The sequence below is a fragment of the Podarcis filfolensis genome (assembly GCF_964270895.1).
Source record: "Podarcis filfolensis genome assembly, chromosome: 2".
Lineage (NCBI taxonomy): Eukaryota > Metazoa > Chordata > Lepidosauria > Squamata > Lacertidae > Podarcis > Podarcis filfolensis.
Genome location: NC_139605.1, coordinates 121694465 through 121715779, shown reverse-complemented (window position 1 = coordinate 121715779; position 21315 = coordinate 121694465). Strand labels below are relative to the sequence as shown.

General features: G+C 46.9%; 1 protein-coding gene across 12 annotated transcripts in view; it reads left to right on the top strand.

The window, feature by feature from the left end:
• Positions 1-21315, top strand: part of LRP1 (LDL receptor related protein 1) — a 312513-nt gene that overhangs the window by 260550 nt on the left and 30648 nt on the right. For all 12 annotated transcript variants that reach the window (XM_083599706.1, XM_083599705.1, XM_083599704.1 and 9 more), the window contains 18 exons: positions 694-822; positions 1877-1996; positions 2533-2646; positions 4400-4549; positions 5235-5360; positions 5620-5736; positions 6857-6985; positions 8194-8316; positions 9219-9359; positions 9870-10057; positions 10758-10941; positions 12209-12294; positions 13234-13353; positions 14305-14492; positions 15723-15928; positions 18890-19078; positions 19888-20036; positions 20534-20627. In XM_083599706.1, coding sequence (XP_083455832.1) covers positions 694-822; positions 1877-1996; positions 2533-2646; positions 4400-4549; positions 5235-5360; positions 5620-5736; positions 6857-6985; positions 8194-8316; positions 9219-9359; positions 9870-10057; positions 10758-10941; positions 12209-12294; positions 13234-13353; positions 14305-14492; positions 15723-15928; positions 18890-19078; positions 19888-20036; positions 20534-20627 — 2553 coding nt within the window. The remainder of the gene's footprint in view (positions 1-693; positions 823-1876; positions 1997-2532; positions 2647-4399; positions 4550-5234; positions 5361-5619; positions 5737-6856; positions 6986-8193; positions 8317-9218; positions 9360-9869; positions 10058-10757; positions 10942-12208; positions 12295-13233; positions 13354-14304; positions 14493-15722; positions 15929-18889; positions 19079-19887; positions 20037-20533; positions 20628-21315) is intronic.

The window sequence follows — 21315 nt, the reverse complement described above, 5'->3', positions numbered from 1 at the left end:
CATGAGACTCTTAATGTCAGGATCATGAGCCTCATGTTGGACAAAAGATTCCTGTATTGCAGGAGGTTAGATGACCCTTGTGGTCCCTTCCAGCTCTCCAGTTCTATGATTCTAAGTAAAACACAGCTGTGAATATGGCCCCCTTTTTAGAAGTTTATTTGGGATGCATGAATCTCAGTGCTCTTGATGCCACAAGTTCCTCGTCATAAGAACACAAAGAAGAGCCCTGCTGGATTAGACCTCTCTAGTTCAGCGTCTCACAGTGGCCAGCCAGACACCATGGGGAGAGCATAAGCAGGACATGAGCACATCATAAATATGACTTGTGCAGAGGGTCATAGTGAATACATATAAATATTCTGTGGTGACTTTTGTTCATATGCCAGTACTTCTTAGAAGCTTAGGTTTTTAAATGGTATATAAATACCTTAATTAATCAACTAATTAATTATATTCCCATTAAAGCAGAATATTACTTTGACCTGATAACCCTCACCCCACCCTCCATCCCCACCCCCACTGTTCTGAAGGTGCCTTTCACTTGCTGGTACCAGTTCCAGCATTTCCCCCTCCCAGATGTCAGGTGCAAGTGTACAGGTGGTTGTGAACAAGAGACACATCTGAAACAGTCTCCCGTGAAATGAAATGCTGGGCTCATTTTGCTTACACTCATCCCTGTTCTCCCTTCCTTAGCGCCCAACTCCACCTGTAACGTGCTCAATGAGTTTGAGTGTGGAAATGGTGACTGCATTGATTTCAGCCACACCTGTGACGGCGTGGCCCACTGCAAGGACAAGTCGGATGAGAAGCAGTCCTACTGCAGTAAGGCTCCTTCCTGTGCTCCTCCTGCTTTGCTTCTTTCCTCCCTCTGCCTATGGATAAATTGGATGCTTCCCCTTGCACCCATGGGGGCTAATAATGTGGCTTGCACCAAGGGCCTGGGTGCCACTTTTCCTTTTTCCTCGGACCATTTGGGGGGAAAGAATTCATCCCATGGTTAACATGAGAGAAGTGGATTGGGTTGGCTGGAGTGCTGCCCTTCTTGTATCCTTGGGAGAAAGCAGAGTTCTTAAGGTCTAAAGCTCTACACACAGCTCTATGGATGAAGGGCAGTATACAAAATTAATAAAGAAGAACTACTACTCTCTGTAGTTTACAGAGAGTAATGCAAAGGTCCTTTGCATTACTCTCTGTAAACTACAGCTCCCTCTCTCTCTCTCTCTCTCTCTCTCTCTGACTGATAGATATGTCAGTCAAGTAAAATTTCCCACACAAATGGTTTTTGCTCTTTTTTATAGCATTAGTGGTCTCATTTGCAAAGTAGCATCTTAGGGACATATTCATTATCACCCCTGTGTTGTGAGAATGGGGCCGCTAAAGCTCTGCTGGATCAAACCAGATCCCTGTGCCTTCCACATTGGCCAGCACATTGGCCACATTGGGAAGCTCACAGACAGGGCTTGAGCAGGTAATAGCCCTCCCTCCAGCAGTTGGTGTTCAGGTGAAGACTTCTACCGCTGGACCTAAATGAATTGTGAGTTCCAGCAGATGAAGAATACAATAAGTCCTGCCTTATAATCTGCTTCTCTTTGCCACGGCCCACGTTGTGCTGAGCAGGTGGGAGAAGGGCCCTGTTTGCCACGCTACACCCAGATATTTCCATTGTGCAGAAAACACTTGGTGCAGGGACATGTTTAGATTCTGTTTTAAGAAACTTTAATGTGGCTGAAATCTACATAAGCCTTCTCAGTGGGACTCTGCTAGGTTGAATTCCATGCATCCATTCATGCATTCATTTATTCTCCCTGTGTGTGGTCCTTTTGCACACATACTCACTCACTCACTCACTCACTCACTCATACGTTTTATGTTGCAGACAACCGCAAATGTAAGAAGGGCTACCTGCACTGCACCAACAAGCGTTGTGTGCACAGCAGAGACTGGTGCAATGGGAGGGACGACTGCGGGGACAACTCAGATGAAGTGCCTTGCAACAGTAAGTGCTGTCCAGGAGGGCTACCCCTGCTAGCTGTCAAGGTTAAGGGGCGAGGAAAAGGTTTCATTGTGTTCCCCTGCTCTACTAAGCATTTGTTTGCACTAGCCTTACGGAGCTGCAGTTTGGCTTCCCTGTTACATTGTGTTACCTAATGCTTAATGCTTAATGCAGAGCATCCAGCAGACGTACGACTTAACCACGGAGAATGCTCATCCATTGTTGATTGTCTTCATCCTGATTCATGCACAGGGAAACAGTGGTTTAGCTTGACAAGCTAAGCCCTGTCCTCAGAGGACATTATTCAGCTCTCTAAAGTACCTAATCCTGTTGCCAGCATATTGGTGGCTAGAGTGTTGGATTTAGACGAGAGTTAGAAATCCACATTCGGCCACCTGGGTCCATCAAGTCTGTCAGCCTAGCCTCCCTCACAGGGTTGTTGTGGGGCCATGTATGCTGGTCTGAACTCATTGGCACCAGATTGGCATACAAAATGGATGTGATGATGGCGATGATAACATGCTACCCATTCATTTCAGAGACTAGCTGTGCTGCCACAGAGTTTCGTTGCCGGGACGGGACCTGCATCAGTAACTCGAGCCACTGCAACCATCAAATAGACTGTGAGGATGCTTCAGACGAGATGAACTGCTGTGAGTGTTACGCGGGCATGTGGAATGCTGTGGCACACACTTTTCTACAGGTTCCCCCCCCCCCCACACTTCTCTCTCGCATATCAGCTGTTTTCCAGTTGGCCAGGGCCAATCCATTCTGCTCTTCCCTCAAGAAGGAGAGCCCCTGTCGCTTCCCAGCCCCTTCCCCATTGAATATTAGCTGATATGTCTGCTCTTGGCAGCTCATCCATGGCAGGCATTTAGCTGAGTGCTTTGTGACAGTCTTGAAGGAAGTTGGATGAAGAACTGTATATCTGTGTGTGTGTGCAAAGCAGGTGAAGATGCAGATTGGGAGGAAGAAATCATGCAGTTCTGTTGGAAAAGGGCAGCCATGGAATCATAGAATGTTATAGTTCAAAGGAACTTAGAGGTGATCTAATCCTGGCTCCTGCCCAGTGCAGGAATCTTCCTGCTTGCAGCATCCCTGCCAGATGAAAAGAAAGATGCAAGAGGAAAAGAGCCAGGCAGCATGCATCTGCACTGCCGTTAGGGTAGGGGTGCAGAAGCTGTGGCTCTCCATACATCATTGCACTATTAACGTCCATCAGCCCTAGCTTGCATGGCCTGCAGTCAGGGAGGATCAGAGTTGTAGTCCAGCAACATCTGGAGGGCCACAGATTCCCCATCCCTGCAGCAGGGACTCTGGAGTTGCGTATGAAACTTAGAACATCCCAAAATTTCCACCAGAGGTTCCCAAAGTAATCAGCAGGGTAGACTAGTGTGCCACAAGGAAGACTGAATTGTAGGTTGAAAACCTAAGCCACTGGACCACATTGAATACACTGACCACTCCATCACCTGTTGTAGCATTCTTCAACCTTGCAGAATCATCTTATCCCATATATGCCCACTGTTGCAAATGCCATACTCATTCCCCAGTTATGAGAAAGCAAACTTTTAATGTGGCAGAACCTGTGCTTTGGAACTCCCTGCCTATTGACACGAGGCAATCTTTGTTAATCTTTGTTACTGATAATTTTAATTATTTATAAATGTTTTAAATTAATTTAAACTGGATTTGTTGATAATTTTTTGTAAACCACTTAGAGATTTTACTACAATTATGTGGGGGGTGTAAAATACAATTTTAATATATATATGTATATCTATTTATTGAAACCTTGGCTTCCCAGATGTTGTTGGACTGCAACTCTCATCATCCTGAGCCAACTTGGCCAATGGTCAGGGATGATGGAAATTTTAGTCCAACATCTGGGGACCCAAGGTTGAAGAACGCTGGCCTTTGGGATTGGGAAGTTCCCACACAGTATTGATTCCCCACTCCCACCCCCGCTAAACCATGAGTGGCAACATCATCCAGAGGAAAGGGAATGTTCCCTGCCACAGCCTGTACTGCAGATGTCAGGCACAGAGGAATCCCAGAAGCATTACTGTTACTATCCGGTCCTATCCCTGATCTTTGTCCGATAGGCTTAAAGGAGAGGTGGTATACTGGGAGGCAGTATTCACTGGGCCAGCCACTCCTCTTTTCGTTGTTCTGGCAGTTGAGTGAGAAAAAATATGCATGTGCATGTGTACATCTTTTTGAGTAGAGTACGTAAAAATAAAATAAAGACTGCAGCCCCAGCTATCAAAAGTCTGGGAAACACTGTTTTGCAGCCCTAAAATTTGGCACACCTGCTGTTGGAATGGTTTACACAAAATAAGTGCCATTCTATCATGATTCACACACAGTTTACATGACTGCACGATTTGTTTCGTCTCTTAATAGCCGCCACAGACTGCAGCAGCTTTTTCAAACTGGGAGTAAAAAGTACCGCCTTTCAGAAGTGTGAGCACACATCCATGTGCTATGTTCCATCCTGGTTGTGTGATGGCAGCAATGACTGTGGAGACTACTCAGATGAGCAGAACTGCCCAGGTGAGCTGAATGTCTGAGACTAGCCCTTGGACTGGCAGGCGTTGGGCCTTGGGGGGACAGAGGGGACACTTTGACTTCGAGAGAGATGGAAGCCTTGGTTTTAAGCTGAAGGAGAAATCCTCCTCTGGTTGGCATCTTCTGGCCTTTATACACCTTCCTTTCAGGGAAGCCAGATAAAATGAGGAAATCCAAACTGAGCAGTACTTTCCAAACACTGTGATGTTCCTCACCCCCCATTTCAAGAAGAAAAGGAGGACTACCTTCTTCCATATCAGCTCAGTATTTGTTTTCATCAAATCACAGAATTGTAGAGTTGGAAGGGACCATGAGGATCATCTAGTCCAATCCCCTGCAATGAAGGAATCTTTTTCCCAACATGGGGCTCCAACCCAAAAACCTGAGATTAAGAGTTTCATAGCTCTACTGACTGAGCCATCACACTATTAACGGGTGGGAGAGGGAGGAAAATAAAAATAAACCAAGGAACGGCTGTGGAACTGCAATATTTACTGTTGTTGAATCTCCTGCTTGTAAGGTGAAATGGTGAAGAATCACTGGTTACTGCCTGTTTTGTAATTTCTTGCTTTTAAATTAAAACCCTTAAAATGGTGGTGGTGGGGATATAGGTGACTTCCATCACTCCCTGATTGATTTATTCTCTCTCCTTCTTCCCTGCGTTCCCCAGGTATTGTGAGAAAATCCAAGTGCCCAGCCAACTACTTCGCCTGCCGCAGTGGGAGATGCATCCCCATGACATGGACCTGTGATAAAGAGAACGACTGTGAAAATGGCGAGGATGAGACACACTGCAGTAAGTGTTGCATCTGCACCGTGACTGTGAGCAATAGGATTGGTTCCTGCAGCAAGGAATTTTAGAGTTGGAAGGGATAGTGGAAGTGATCTAGTCCAAATGCCTTGCTCAGTGCAAAATCCAATGATTAATAGATATTTACATGGCATTATTATTTATTGTGCAAAAATGCTGGAGAAGTGGTTGGGAATTAGGACTCTTTTCAAATCCTTAGGGTGGTTTTGGTTTTGGTTACAGAAGTGCCTATTTTTTCCTCCAGATAAGTTATGCGTCCCAGTGATGTTTGAATGCAAGAATCACCGGTGCATCTCCAAGCAGTGGGTGTGTGACGGTGCGGATGATTGTGGAGATGGCTCTGACGAGGACCACCGTTGCAGTAAGCGTTCACTTCCACTTTAGGAGGGAGAGAGGGAGTGAAGATGGGAACCCATTCTGGGTCTTAAGAATAGAATTATGGAAGGGCTTTTTAAAAAAATGTCATTGTATCCAGGTCTTTGCCACAAAGCAAGGCCATCTATCCACTGGCCCCTCCTCACCTCCCAAATATCAGCATATGCACAGTGAAGAAGAAGAAGAAGAAGGAAGGGCTGTGATGCAAAGGAGGCGTCATTATAGAACAAATACTTTGGGATAACATGCACAAATGTACCAAGCTTCAGTACTGCAGTGGGAAGCATAAATAATTTTGAGGTCATGTGACCTGGAGGTAGGGTGGGGGTGGGATAATTTCCAGAGACCACCTCCAGCAAAAAAAAAAACCCCATTGAGTCACCTGAGAGGAAATTAGCAGTGTGAGCTTGAATACCAGCATCCTGTTCCAGGCTGGAGCAGTTCCTGATGAAGAAAAGCCCTCCAGCTCTGGAAGGCAGGTGGTTTTCTGGCAGGCCAGAGCAAGGAAGGACTGGGTCCCCGGTCCCCACCCCTGCTCTATATTTATTTATTTTCCCCCACCCATGCAAAGCTGTCATCGCGTAAGTGATGGCATCGTGAGTTCCCTGTACCTGTTACACACTGCTCTCAACATGATCCACTCCCAACACACACACGTCAACTCTCCTTTGCTTTTCTGAAGTAATGCAGTTAGAACCCAGGAACCCTCATTCCCCGCTCTCCATTTATTTATTTCCTCCCACCCAGCCATGCACGCAGCAGGTTTTCCTCGCCTATCAGGCTTTGGGAAGAAGGCGCAAGGGCTCTGGGAACATCCTAGAGTCCTCATGCCTCCTTCCCAGAGCTCCATGCCTCCAGGAGCTTTCCAGAGCCAAATAAGCAGCCCTCCACCTTGTGGGGGATGGCAGTCCCGGGGGTTCCTGGCTTTACATGATTTCGTCCTTACATGTGGACCCCCGGAACAGAACCCTCACAAAAGGTGCCAGTTGCCTGTAGTGTTGAGAGCAGCAGCAACCTCCTTCTACCTGAGTACTTGTTTTGACTCTGTTGAGTAATCGTCAGTCTCTTTACATATCCCTTTTGATCAGTGGCTTCTGCTCCTCCAGGTCACAGCACCTGTGCTGCAGGTTCCTTCCAGTGCCCAAACAGCTACGTGTGTGTCCCAGAACGCTGGCTGTGCGATGGGGACAAAGACTGCAATGATGGAGCTGATGAGAGTGTGGCTGCTGGCTGCTGTGAGTCGCTTCTTCTCAGTGCTCAGATTCTGATCATGATCACATGTCGGATGGTTTCTTGGTGACTTATTCCACTAGTTCCCTCAGACTGGCTTGGGTTGTGTTGCATTTTCCTTTCCTCTTCAGTATACTCTCCTCGGTGCTGAGTGGGAATATGGGTTAGTGTTAAAGACACCGGGGAGGAGAGAGAAAAGGGATTCAGTGGTAGGTACGAAATGCCACAGTAAACCATAGTTGATGGTTTAACACAGAAACACCTGCCCGGGCAGTCTGTCTCTTCCCCGCGAACATATCGCGTCCAGTGCTATTCCAGATCACCTATTTCGATATGTCTGCCTCTGTGCCAAGCTGCGTCACATTCCTCTCAACTTCTTCATAGCCTGGGTTCCTTCCATAGTTACAGAGTAGACTGCATTCTTATCACTCTGAAGAGTCATAAATTACAATTCCTGCATTTCTTTCTCCAGCAACCACCGAACAATGTACCGAGACAATCACAATCACAAATCAAATAAGCATTCAGTCAGTAGCCAAACAATCCCACACTTCCCAACATTTCCCTCTTCTCATTAATCAGGAGAGGGCAGAAAAAAGCAAAGGCAGAAATCTCAGCGTAACATTAAACCGTCTGCCCTCCTCCTTCTCCATTCTGCTGCAGGGATTTTCCCTCAAGACGTTAAAATTCCATTTAAATGCCTTTAGAAATTTCAATTCTTACACAACAGCTGATTAAGTCACAGCCTGCATTACGTCTTGTCCAGCGAGTGATTCTTAGTTTTACCCAATTAGTCAAATTGAAGGAGGAATCTTTCCATTCATTATGGCAGCCATTCTTTGGCAGAGGATTTGCTCCCGGCGTCCCCCTCAATCTGCTTTCTAAGGGGGCAGTCGTGGAGTCAAACGACGTCTGTGGGTGCTATAGCTTCCCCAATTCTTCCCAGGGAGGTCTGGGAGAGGTCATGCCTCATTCTCCCCTTCCCCTCTGCCAGAATTTCTTTACAACCCCCAGAGGGACTGTAACTGTTTGTTAGGAACGTTAAATGTTATAAATGTTAAAAATGATGTGTGGTGCTCTTTAAAGTTTGAAAGGAGTACATTCTACATGCTACAAAACTAGTAAATGTCCAAATGGTTATTTAATAAGAGGGGCAGGGTTGCAAAAGAGAATAAGGGAAAGTGACTACACATGTTGTGATGTCTGATTTCAGTGTACAACAACACATGTGACGAACGGGAGTTCATGTGCACCAACCGGCAGTGCATCCCCAAACATTTTGTGTGTGATCATGACCAAGACTGTGCGGATGGCTCTGATGAAGCCCCAGATTGTGGTGAGTACAGACCTAGAACAAGAGAGTAGGCAAAACCCTCCAAGTATTCTCCAGTTCGGGTTTTTGGATTGAAAGTAGATATTTCAGGGTAAGGGGGATATTTCTGGAAAAACATAGTGTGCTTGTTGCCACTGTTTCCCCGCATGTTAATTTATTTATTTTTCATGGAGTCTCATGGGTGATTCCATACGGTTGGGGGATGGCATAGTAACTGGATGGTGTCCCAGTGCTACATAGCCAATCAGACTGGCAAGCACAGCTGGCTGGAAGTGAGAGCAAGGGAGGACAGTGTAAATGACTGGGGTTCAAAAAGTGGTTCTTTGAGATCTCTAGTTGCTGTTTTCATTTGTCAGCTCTCAGAGACTGTCCAGCCTTCTGCGCTTTGCCCTCCCATCACCACTGTGTCCTTTGGTCATGGTAGCTGACAGTGTGTCCCAGTTTCAGCCTCTATTATCCCTGATGACTTTGTAATGGTGCACAATCTGTACTCATATGAGTAGCAAGGCTGGGAAAGCTTCTGCTGAGCCTCTGCAAACCCAGCCAGGTTTAACATAAGTTCTGAGCTTGATGGACAATCACTTGATCTCAGATTCTTCTGAGTGGGCAGATGGTTAGTAGTTGCTTTTCTGAATAATTTCCATGCTTGGATTTTATTGGTTTTTTATTGTTCTTTGTTTTTTTCAATTTCCTACTTTTTTTATGAAACTGTTTTGGACTGGGGGTGCCTGGCCCCCCAGGGCCCCCTGGAGATGGCTCCAGTGATAGGATGTATCCCCATTTACTTTGCCTTCCCATGCATGTTGACTCTCATATCATTGGTGCTTGTTACATAGTAAGAAGAGGCTCATGTTTTAGCACAGCCTGACTTTCCCGTCTCCCCCACCTTCCCTCTTTCCCCTCAGAGTACCAGACATGTGGCCCCAACGAGTTCCGCTGTGCCAATGGCCGCTGCCTGAGCAACAAGCTTTGGGAATGCGACGGCGAGTTTGACTGCCATGACCAGTCCGATGAAGCCCCAAAGAATCCCCGCTGCTCTAGTCCTGGTAGGCTCTGTGATGGGTAGGGAGATGGGAGAGGCCTGACTGCTTGCAGTTTATTGTCCTTATTTTGCATTTAATTCCAGCCTCCCCACACCTTCCATTGGTCATGAGATGTGTTGCAGTCTACACTTGAATTCTTAATTGTAATATTTTGATATTGCAGTTATTTTATCATGAATATTATGAAACTGTTCTGAGTTGTATTTGTGCATATGACTATTACATGCAGTGTGTGTGTGTGTCTGCGTCTGTGTTTTCTCATGCTTTCCTGTGTGAAACCCATTGAGTGTGTCTGTGGAAAAGCAGTACACAAGGTGGGACTGTGGTAGGGAGTAGACCAGCCATGTTTAGGTGCTTCTGTGCATTCACATGTGGTGGGGTAGCTTTTAGGTTGTGTGGAGGGAATCATGACTGGTCCATCAGGAAGGGTGGGTGTGGAAAGAAAGAGAGGATCTCACTGCTTTGAGACCATCCCTGGCATCTCCTTTCTAAGTCTTCCCTGTCTAATTCCAGAGAGCAAATGCAATGACACCTTTTTCCTGTGCCGTAATGGGCAGTGCATCTCCAACGACCTGCTCTGTGACAACCAGAACGACTGTGGCGACGGTTCTGATGAGCTGAACTGCTTCATCAATGAGTGTCTCAACAAGAAGCTAAGTGGCTGCTCCCAGGAATGTGAAGACCTCAAGATAGGCTACAAGGTTGGGCCTGGTAGTTCATTCTCCTTCGCTGGTGGTCGTACTTAGTTGAGCCAAAGGCTGTCGTGGTGTGCTCTTTCTGGAGAGCCACTGAGCGCAGCTTTGCCATCGCCATTGTTGTGGCAGTTTCCCCGCTTAAGCTGGTGAGGCTACAAGGTGATGCTGTGTCTGGGACAGCCCTCCCACCAGGTGGGGGGAGAGGGCAGGTTTTACAGGGGTTGCTATTAAACAGCAGCAAATTGTCAACTGTTTGGTTTGTATGCATTTTTTGCCGGAGGGGTAGGGCTTAGTTCACTTGGGAACAGCTCTTTGCTTGTCGTGTAGAAGGTCCCAGGTTTATTTTTTGGCACCTGAACAAAAAACTTTGCTGCTATGCCAGTTGCATCTGCCCAAAGAGGAAGGTAGGGAAGGGAGAAAGGGAGTCATGGCTAAGTTGCATTTTCTATAAACATGAAAACTAGAAACTTAACTTCAAATAAGTAAATAAATCTGACATTCCCTTGGTTTTATCTCAAAATGTGTATTATAAAAAGAGGTCTATGGTAGGGCAGGGCACTATATTCTGTCCATCCTGAGAGCAAGGTGTCAGAGCACAATTCCCATGTCTGTGTGAATGGGTGGAGGCGTGCCTCTTAACCCGCACTGAATAGAGGTGGGTGTCACTGCCTATAAACCTGTCATGACTTTCTGCTGCCCCCTGCAGTGCAGATGTCGCCCCGGGTTCCGGCTGAAGGATGATGGAAAGACTTGCATTGACATTGATGAGTGCACAACCACCTACCCCTGCAGCCAGATATGCATCAACACGCACGGTAGCTTCAAGTGCTTGTGCGCAGATGGCTATCTACTGAAGCCAGATGACCAAACGAGCTGCAAAGCTGTCACAGGTGAAGCTGATCCTCAGTGCTGTGAATGTTCTTAGAGATCAAGTGAAAACTTTGCAGCACAGGCCAGATGGCCGTGGACCATATGGGAGTCTTTGCCTCTCTCTGTGCATCCCAGGAGCCCTGACCACATATCCCCTGTGCTAGGTAACACGGGGATGGTTGTTTTGGCTGCATTGGGATTGCTGAGGGGCAGCTGAGAAGAGAAGGGAAAGCACCCCCTCCCTGATGATACTGATGCACAAAAGATCACTTTCCTTTTGCGGCTGTTAGTGGGTGCATCTGCAATGCTCCCCATAGGTTCGAGTAAAAGACTACTGACCCCATACTGCTGATACCAACTGGGGCACACCAATCCTGGCTGTTCAGGCATGGAGGTTTTATCCCCAAATCTGTCTGTCCCTCCTTCCCTCTCTATCCACCCCATATCTGTCACACATGCATCAAAGTTCTGAAGCAACTGCTAATAGCAGTATGGGAACAGTGATCTTGGCTGCTTCAAGAGCACGTTGGTGGTGAGGTTGCATTGTGTGTGCATGTGTATGAGAGAGAGGGAGGTTACATGTGTGTGCTTTGGGGAGGATGTTGTCTGTGTAGAAGTGTGAGTGCGAATGTGAGGGTATGGGTGAATGAGTGTGGGAGCAAGGGGGGGTGCCAGCCCTGGCCCCACCCACCAGTAAGTCTGGCCTGCAACCACCTCCCCATGGCCACATTTGGCCCTCAGTCATCCATCTCTGCTTTGGGGTTTGGTGGGATTAATCTGAGTATTGAGTATGGGCAGGGCTGGCCCAAGACATTTTAGCACCTGAGGCAAAACACAAAATGGCACCCTCTCCCTGCCAGGGAAGGAGTGAGTGAAGAGCTACATCAGCAACAAGCAAGGGAATAAAGATCTAAACTGGGATCTGCTGCCTCTGCGGATCCTGCCGCCTGAGGTAGTTGCCTCACCTTGCATCATGGGCGGGCCAGCCCTGAGTATAGGGTGGCAGGTGCAAAAGAGGGCAGGGAGCTCCTGCACTTTGAGTTATGTAGAAGATGGAAGTCACATCTGTTGTTCTCCTCTACACAACAAATAACAGTGCAGGAGCCCCCTGCCTTCTTTTGCACCTGACACCCTACTTAAGTTGAGAAGCAGCAAGTTTAAAAGTCAGTCAGTGGTGTGTATATTTGTGTGAAATGGCCCTTATTGCAGTCATACCAACATTAGATGTGGCTTCCTTGGAGGTTGGTGTGCCCTGCTTTGTCACTAATCCCTCCCTTTCTTTCTCAGATGAGGAACCCTTCCTGATCTTTGCTAATCGGTACTACCTAAGGAAGCTTAGCCTGGATGGATCCAACTATACACTGCTGAAACAGGTAATGATCTTTGTAGGAGGAGGAAGTTCTGTATGAGCAGATTTTTGGGGAAAGTATTTTCTTGTATTGTGGCTTAGAAAATATCCAAGCAACATTTCCCGCCCCCCTCCCCCAACCCGGCACACGACTACTGTGCTGATTGCCACTTCTGTTCTGCTCCCAATTACCTGCCTTGTGCCTGCTGGCCATGTTTCTTTCCCAGCCCCCTTCCATCTGATATATACATGTGACCCATTTAAGAAAGAGTGTTCCAATAGGTGGTTCGACATTTATGGTGGTGGCTTTGTCCGGCACTCTCCCAGGTGTATGGAAAGCGTGGGAGGGAAAAGGCTATTTCATGGCAGAGTGCCATACCTGTGAATAAAAGAAAGTGCCTCATTGCAAAGCATCTTCATGATTGTTTCTGCTGTGGAGCCCCTCATTTAGAAATAGCCACTCGCTCGAGAGCAGCTTATGCTTGTGGACAGCTTAGCTTTCCCATGGCACTCTACATGCAGAAGGTCTCAGATTCAATCTCCAACTTCTTCAGGGAGGGCTGGGAGAGACTTCTATTGGAAGCCCTAGAAAGCCACTGCAAGTCAATGTGGATAATGCTGAGCCTTCTCATGTTCCTGCACCCTAAAAGGAAGCCAGTGGGGGAGGTATAAGAGTGAACTGTGTCTTCATTTGTCATTTTGGGTGGTGGGGAAAAGCCAATGTGCCTACACAGTGTCATCATAATTTATTCTGATTGTTATAGCACTTTTCATGAGTCTAAAGAGCTTCACATGCATTATCTAGTTGTAATCCTTACAACAGGGATTATTATGTGCCAAATTGACGGAGAAAGCAGCTTGCCTAAAGCAACCTAGTGAGCTCATGATAGAGGTGAGACTCAAACTAAGGACTCAGCCCTGTGACGTAAGAACTAATGCCTGTCTCCTCTCTCGGGGGGCTTAGGGGCTGAATAACGCTGTGGCTTTGGACTTTGACTACCGGGAGCAAATGATCTACTGGACGGACGTAACAACACAAGGCAGCATGATCCGTCGCATGCACATCAATGGCAGCAACGTACAGGTGTGAGATCAGTGTCATTTGTGATCATCATCTGAGGCCCCTCCACGCTTCAGAGGGTGGCAACATGAAAACAGGCCTTTTCTGCAGTGGCTCCCTGCTTGTGGGATGCTCTCCCCAGGGAGGCTTGCCTGGCACCTTTTTTGCATATCTTTAGGAGCCAGGCAAAAACATTCATCTTCTCCCAGGACTTTGGCTAATTAAATATACGGCCTTTTAAAGTGGGGGAGGGGGTGTTGGCTGGTTGTTATTATGATGTGTATTTTTGTGTTATGGAAGGACCGTAACTCAGGGCTCACCCACACTTTGCTCCATGCTTTCTAGGCACAAGTCTGGGCTTGCCAGGTTCAGGTTTGAGCAGTTTGTTGGTTTGTTGGCCCCACACTTTCCCCCAGGAAAACTGCTGAATCAGAGCAAACAGCAATCCACGGAAAACCCAGTTGCCATTTGCAACATTTCAGTGGTAAAATGTGGGTTTTCCCAAGGCAAGCACCGGGACAAAAACTGCTCGAACACAAACTTAGAAAGTCCAGACCTGTGCCTAGAAATGAGCCCTCTGCGGCAGAGCACCTGTTTCCCATGATGTCTCCAGGTAGAGCTAGGGTTGTTCCCTGTCTGAAACCCTGGAGAGCCACTGCCCATCAGTGTAAAAAATACACGGCTGGGTGAACCAGTGGTCTGGCTCAGTAGAGACAGGTTCCCGTGTTTCTGTGTTTCCCTCCCTGTAGGCTCAGGATCAGCTCCCATGCACTCAAGCAGTCTTCGCTGCACCACATCACAGACCTATGCAGGGCTTTCTTGTGCTTAACCTTTTCCCCTCCTTTCTACCCACCCAAAGCAAACCAGTTTGTCTAAAAGCAGCCTGTCCACAAGCAGGGAAGGCATTCCTTTGACCAGAGCTTCCTTTAGTGTGTTCCTTCTTTCACGCTGTTATTTGGTCTTGTGCACTTCCAGGTTCTGCACCGAACTGGGCTGAGCAACCCTGACGGCCTGGCTGTGGACTGGGTGGGCGGAAACCTGTACTGGTGTGACAAGGGAAGGGACACCATTGAAGTATCAAAGCTGAATGGGGCCTACCGGACTGTGCTGGTGAACACAGGGCTACGGGAACCGCGGGCGCTGGTGGTGGACGTGCAGCATGGGTAAGTCTGTTGGATGGTGTCTGGGGCAGTGCCCAGGTTTTAAGCAGTTTAGGAAGCACTTAAGCTTTATCTATTACTCTCATGTTTAGGGAAGTTGTTAATATTTAATGCTGTATTGTTTTAACACTGGATTGGAAGCCACCCAGAGTGGCTGGGGAAACTCAGCCAGATGGGCGGGGTATAAATAATAAATTATTATTATTATCATGAACACTCTTTGTCCATGAACTCCCAAGGAACAAATTAATGTGCTTTCCAATTCTTCTGAAATCCCATCCTTTTAAGAAAGAAATATTTAGCCACTGAAGAAATCAGAAGTGGCAGGAAGTTTGGAGTTAAAGATAAACTATGGTTTAATGCAGAGGTTCCCAAACGATGGTCTGTGGACCACCAGTCATCCACAAGCTTCATTCAGGCAGTCCACAACATGCCTGTAGTTCAAGATTGGAGCCAGCACATCTGTCACATTAAATACTTACATCCATTTTTAAATTGACTTTTTATTGCTTCTTTTATTTCTTACCTTGTACTTCATTGTATTTCAAGTTGAATTATATGGAATTAAAATTGTAATACCATGAAATACAATATATGAGAAGTAAAAGAAGCAATAAAAATACAATTGAAAATAATTCAGCATCTAGCAGAGCAACATTACGGTTGCTAAGATGGTAAGCAGAAGAATCATTAAGTAGTCCACCACGATCCTCAGCCATTTTCAATTAACATGAATGATTAGCCTGCTCTGTACACTGCTGAAATTGCACCCAGCCTGCTGTTCCCTTTTAAAAAATGAGAGGAAACAAACCAGAGGCTGGCCTAGCATTATGTGTGAACCAGCATTTGTAGCTTGTTTCTTTCTGAACCAATCACATGGTTTGTTTGTAGAGAAACAAACCATGAACTCTAGTTTGCATATAACACTAAACTGGCCTCTGGTTTCTCTCCTGATTCCAGAAAGGGAGGAGCAGAGAAAGCACAATTTCAGCACTGAACTTACTGCTCGCTTGTATGAAACTACAGTTTATTTTTAGCTATGGTTTATTGTTACATGGAACAGCGTCTTTGCCTCGTTGTAGTGATTTTTAATATGCTTTGTAAGTAACTCGGAGAGCTCTTGTTACTAGTGGGCTAAATGAATGAAAGAATGAATGAATGTGGGGAGTGACCACAGCTGCTGCTCTATTTTTTTGCTATTTGTGTTACTCACTCCCGTTTGCTCTTTCCTAGGTACTTGTACTGGACAGACTGGGGTGACCATTCCCTGATTGGCAAGATAGGCATGGATGGCACAAACCGGAGCGTCATTGTGGACTCAAAGATCACCTGGCCCAACGGCCTCACCCTGGACTACGTTAACAGCCGCATCTACTGGGCTGATGCCCGGGAGGACTACATTGAATTTGCCAGCCTGGATGGCTCTAACCGGCACATAGGTAAGAGAGCTGAAGGAACTGTGAAGCTTACATTCATATGCACATTGGTTGAGTTGAGTGGCCATAATTTTCATGGGTTGGATACCTAGAGGCAGTAGCTCAGTTGCCGAGCACATAGCTTTGCATGCAAAAGATCCCAGATTCAATCCCTGGCATCTCCAGGTAGGGCTAGCAAAGAGCCCTGATGGGAACTATTTAGAACAACTGCCGTCAGGATGGAACCTATACTATAGACCCGAGGGAGCCAAGGTGGTCCCTTCCAGATGCTGTTGATCCATCAGCTCCCATCATCCGTAATCAAAGGCTATATTGCCCGGGGCTGCTGTGAGGTGGAGTCCAGTGATAGCTGGGGGGGGGCACCATATTGGGCAGAATGTTAATTGAGTGACCAGATTTGGGGAATGCAGCTAAGGCATTCCTCCTGAGCCCTTGTACAGTTCCAGTGTAGTTGCTAAAGGGATGATCTGAGAAGGCCCTAATTCTAACCTTGCCATGGCCAAGGGGTCACGTAGGTAGCTGAGCTGGCTCTTCTTCCCTGGCTAATCTTACTTTCTGGTTTTGGAGACTGGCTTGTGTGGGAGAGTGTTATTTAAAGTTGTCGAGATGGGGTGTTATTGGAGGAGCATTGCAAGCATAAGCAAAGTTAAGCGCCCTGTTTCTGCTCACTGATTCTGCCTTGCAAATGCTTCTTTCCCTCAGCCCCTCAAGTAGCAAAATGAAACAGGCTTGGAACCCCTTGGGAGGTGTAGTTCCACTCCTAACTTTTAGCCCTCTGGCAACAGCATATAAATTACCTATATATTGTTCTGTTCCCTTTTAATCCCTCCTGCTACCTGTCAGTTGCTTCTTATTTTCTGTTTTTGGTTTCCTGTGTGCTTGCTGTCATTCTCTATACCGTCCTCATTTGGAGGGTGTGGAATGTTATAGAACATTATCTTTAATGGATGAGTCCTTTTGAACAATAGACGATTCTCTCAGCACCCGTCACTGTTTCCTCTTTCTCTTCCCCCACCCCAACTCCCCTCAGAAGTCAGTGTAAAAGCTATGTGAGTGTTTAATTATAAGGTTTGGGTACTCTCTTGTATTGCTTATTGGGTATTAGGCCAGACATAGGCAAGATGTGGTTTAAAAATAGACAGAAAGCTGTTTTTATCCAGACTGACCTGACCAAGTTAAATGATCTTAGAGCAGCTCCGTGGTATTATATGGTCATGGAGCTGCTCCAATATCATTTGACTTGCTCAGGATAAAGACACCCTTTTGTCTATTTTTATTTTTAAGTATTGCACCACCAAGGATGTGTATTTATCAGATCTTTCTAAATCCTCATTGAGGAGCACATTAACCATGTCCTAGGCAGTCCTGGATGGTGTGATTATTGAAAAAAATCCATTTAATTTTCACACACTGAATATGTTGTGTGAGAGAGGTGGAAGCTCTGCTGCATTATCTGTTACACCGATTCACCTATAAGAGGTTTAAGATTAAAATCTCTGGAACAATTGCTCCTTCAAAAAATGTTACTGGTCTAATCAGTACATTCTTGTTTTGTTCTGTGCAGTCATATGTGAGTGCTGATTCTTTTTCTTTTTCTTTTTAAGTAATGTGGTTGAGTGCTTTACTGCTTATTGACCCACCAGAATTACATTTTTACATGTACATCCCCAACTCCCCTCCATCATTTTGGCTTACAATTTTGACACATTAATAAGTGGAACCAAGCAGTGGCGTAGCATGAGTTGCCAGCACCCGAGTCCATGCAGAAGTGGGGTTGGAGGGAGGGAAGCGGATGCATGCACATTCAACTGCCTAACGGCGCCTGCGTCACCCAGGAGATTGCAGCCGCAGAGATAAGAAGAGTTGTCGTCTGGAGAGGTCACTTCCTAGTTCACATAGAGGAGCTGTTTTCCACAGAGCCCAGTGACAGAAGCGCACGGCTCTATTGAGGCAGCACCCCTAACCATTTTGCGCCCAGAGCAATTGCCTCTGTGGCCCTCCATGCTACACCACTGGAACCAAGGGTTCCATGCTCTTAAACACAATTATCAATGAATGTGCTATCTGAAGGAAGAACTTCATTCTACCACCACATCTCACCAGATACAAAATAGAGCATTGGCTGAATGAGAGATCCCTGCAACAGATGTGCATCCTTGGAGGAGGACATGGGCGTTGCTCCCAGCTGTGGCTGGGATGAAATCTTGAAAGTTCATCTCCAATTTATTTGGGAAGCCTTGGTGAAAGAGGGAGGCAAAACTACCTCCCCTCTTCCATATTTCAGGAGGATGGGAGGGGGGAGGCAGATGTTAAAGGTGAAGCAGCGTTCCTCTCAACCTTTCATAGTTGCTGGCTACCAGCCTTCATTTCCCATGACCTTTGGAGCAACAAGTGGCCATGAATTTGTGCCCCTACTCTTGAGATCCCAGCAGAAATGGCTGAAATCCAACTCCCTAAACTTTTACTGTCCATGAATTAAGGAGTCAGTTCAGTCCAGTCCTATCCACAATACACTGAACGTTTGCCATGTTTAACACTGAATGTGTCATGGCCTTGACCTAGAAGAGGCATGGGGAGCATGTGTCGCTCCATATGTTGCTGGGCTAGAGCTCCCATTATCCCTGTTCCTTTGACCATGCTCACTGGAGCTGGTGGGAGTTGGAGTCGGACAACATCTGGAAAGGCACAGTTTCCCCATTCCTGGTCTAGAGCCAGGCACACCCTTGGCTAGTAGTCCTCTGGACTCCAGATTTCCACTTGAATTCTGCTTCCTTGCCACCCAGTGAGAGTCTCTTTCTTCAAAACTTTGGGGAAAGCACGGAGGGAAGGGAAGTCCTAGGTTGACTGATTGAGTGTAAAACCGGAAATGTTGTTGGATTGTTGCTTTTTTAAAAAAAAATCTATAAAATAATAATAATAATAGTCTCTCTTCTTTTTCTTCTTCTTCTTCTTCTTCTTTGCTAGTCCTAAGCCAGGATATCCCCCACATCTTTGCCCTGACACTCTTTGAGGATTACATTTATTGGACGGACTGGGAGACCAAATCCATCAACCGGGCCCACAAGACCACAGGCACCAACAAATCGGTGTTGATCAGCACCCTGCACAGGCCAATGGATATCCACATCTTCCACTCCTACAGGCAGCCAGATGGTGAGTGCCATGCTCCATCCAGGATGTGAAAGTCACTGTTTGCAGGGAGCAGAGTTCAGTTACCACACAATGGGGCACAGCACAGATGCATTCAGAGCAGAGTGCCAGGCTCATCATCTACCAGGCCCAGGACCAAATGGTGTAAGTGAGGCAAATTAGGGGTAATAAAAGCCACAGGCAGAGCTTTTTGTATTGCTAAGGCCTGAGAGCAAGTCTGACCAGATAAGTTTTTTAAGAGGGCAGGCTGCTTAGGTGGCTTATTTGGAGATCTGGAAAGTTACTCTGTACTCCCCTTCAGCTTGGGCACAGGTTCAAAGTCTTATTGTGGGCTTAAGCCCTGACACCATGGAGAAAGTGGGCTACTGGGGTAGCTCTCTCTGTTACCTTTGCTAGCAAAATGCTGTTATGGATCTTTGCAACCCTCCACCAATCCTACATGATGCCTTGTTGAAAGAGAACTCCAGTCCTTAGTGAGCCTGCCCCTGGCAAACCCAGCACTCAGCTTGTTGAGTCTAGGAGAGAGAGAGGGCCTAGGCATGGCGCTTATACCTGACCAGCTCCTCAGCTGGAGGGCAGGGTGTGGCAGGGTGAGGATGAGAGATGGCAGTGTTATTGAGTCTTGACCCCCTGCAGTAGCTGATTGGGTCTGCAGTGGGTGCCTTCTCCTTCCTCAAGTGGGGAGCTGCTGGTAGTACTTACTTAGAATACGTGCACAAGAAAGAGGTCCTCCATCCATTTCCACACTTGACAGCAGAGCATGAGTAACTTCTATTGCTGTAACCTGCGCCTCTTTTCTTTTACCCGTCCAGTTCCGGACCATCCCTGCAAAGTCAACAACAGTGGTTGCAGCAACCTGTGCCTGCTGTCTCCAGGAGGTGGCTTCAAGTGTGCCTGCCCTACCAACTTCTACCTGGGTGCTGATGGCAAGACCTGCATCTCCAACTGCACAGCCAGCCAGGTAATTGGAGCAGCACACAAACATTGTGATGTGCCCTCTCCCATCACCATTTGGTTGCTTTGTCAAGGGACTATCACCATCCTGCAGCAACTTCTGCCGGCCAGATCAAAGCCCTCTGAAGGGTGAAGGCTCCGCTCCCTGTGTTGGGCAGCATCAAATTGGGCCTTGTGGCTGGTTCTTGCCATTAAATCCATCGGATCCAAAGTAAGGCGAGATGCTCTTTTTTAAACCAGCCTCACTCGGTTCTCCCAATACTGAGGTTAAATGTGTATCATTTGGAGAGACCTGTGTAAGCCAAAGTATATTTGAGGGGTGGCTGGAAAATGAGGGCGGCTCTACTGCTGTCACTCACCTGGATCAGTTTCACAGCTGTGGCATGGAAGATGTGATGGGCTGGGGTTTGCTCTGATGGAACAGGGAGAGGCTACAGGGGATGCTCTTCTCCCCACTGCTGATGTCTTGCCTCAGCTTCACGACTTTTTCTTCTTAACCAACAGTTTGTCTGCAAGAATGACAAGTGCATCCCTTTCTGGTGGAAATGCGACACAGAGGATGATTGTGGGGACCGTTCTGATGAGCCGGATAACTGCCGTGAGTGAACAGTTTGGAGGAAGCCCCAAGGGTTGGAGAAAATGTTGGTTAAAAAAAAATAAAAATCACAAGGACTGATTGAATATCGTCCTGGCAGAACATTGGGACATGCAGGGAAAATGGCCACAAAACAGGTTTACAGCATTGCAAGGGGTAAATTTGTGGTTTGAAGCCAGTGTTGGCCAGTGTGGTGTCGGGGTTCAAGTCTAATCCCTTGAAGAAGTGTAAAAAAGGCAGCAGGCATGCTTGGGTCCACTGGGCTGTGTTCAGGCCCCTTCTATGCTGAGTCTTCCATGGCCCCACTCTTCTTCCAGCAGCCTGTCACATCACTTTGAGGTGGGGTTGAGACATCCACAGCAGCTTCCATCCTTCCAGGTTTGTCTTGGTACGTGGAAACTTCCTTTAGGGACAGTTTGCCTGAAATTCCATTGGATGTCTCATGACTTCAAAAGCTCCCTAAAATCTCCACCCAGGGTTTTAAACCAGGGATGGGAAACCTGTAGCCCTAGTGGTGCAGCAGTAAAACTGCTAGCACATTTGCAAAGCTTATGCAGGGTCCAAAATGTAAGGTTTCAGATTGGATGGGGTTCTGCGTGTTAAGATTCCTGCATTGCATGGGGTTGAACTAAATGACCCTTTGGGTCCCTACAGTTCTGTGACATATGGGGGGGGCACAACGCCCATCATC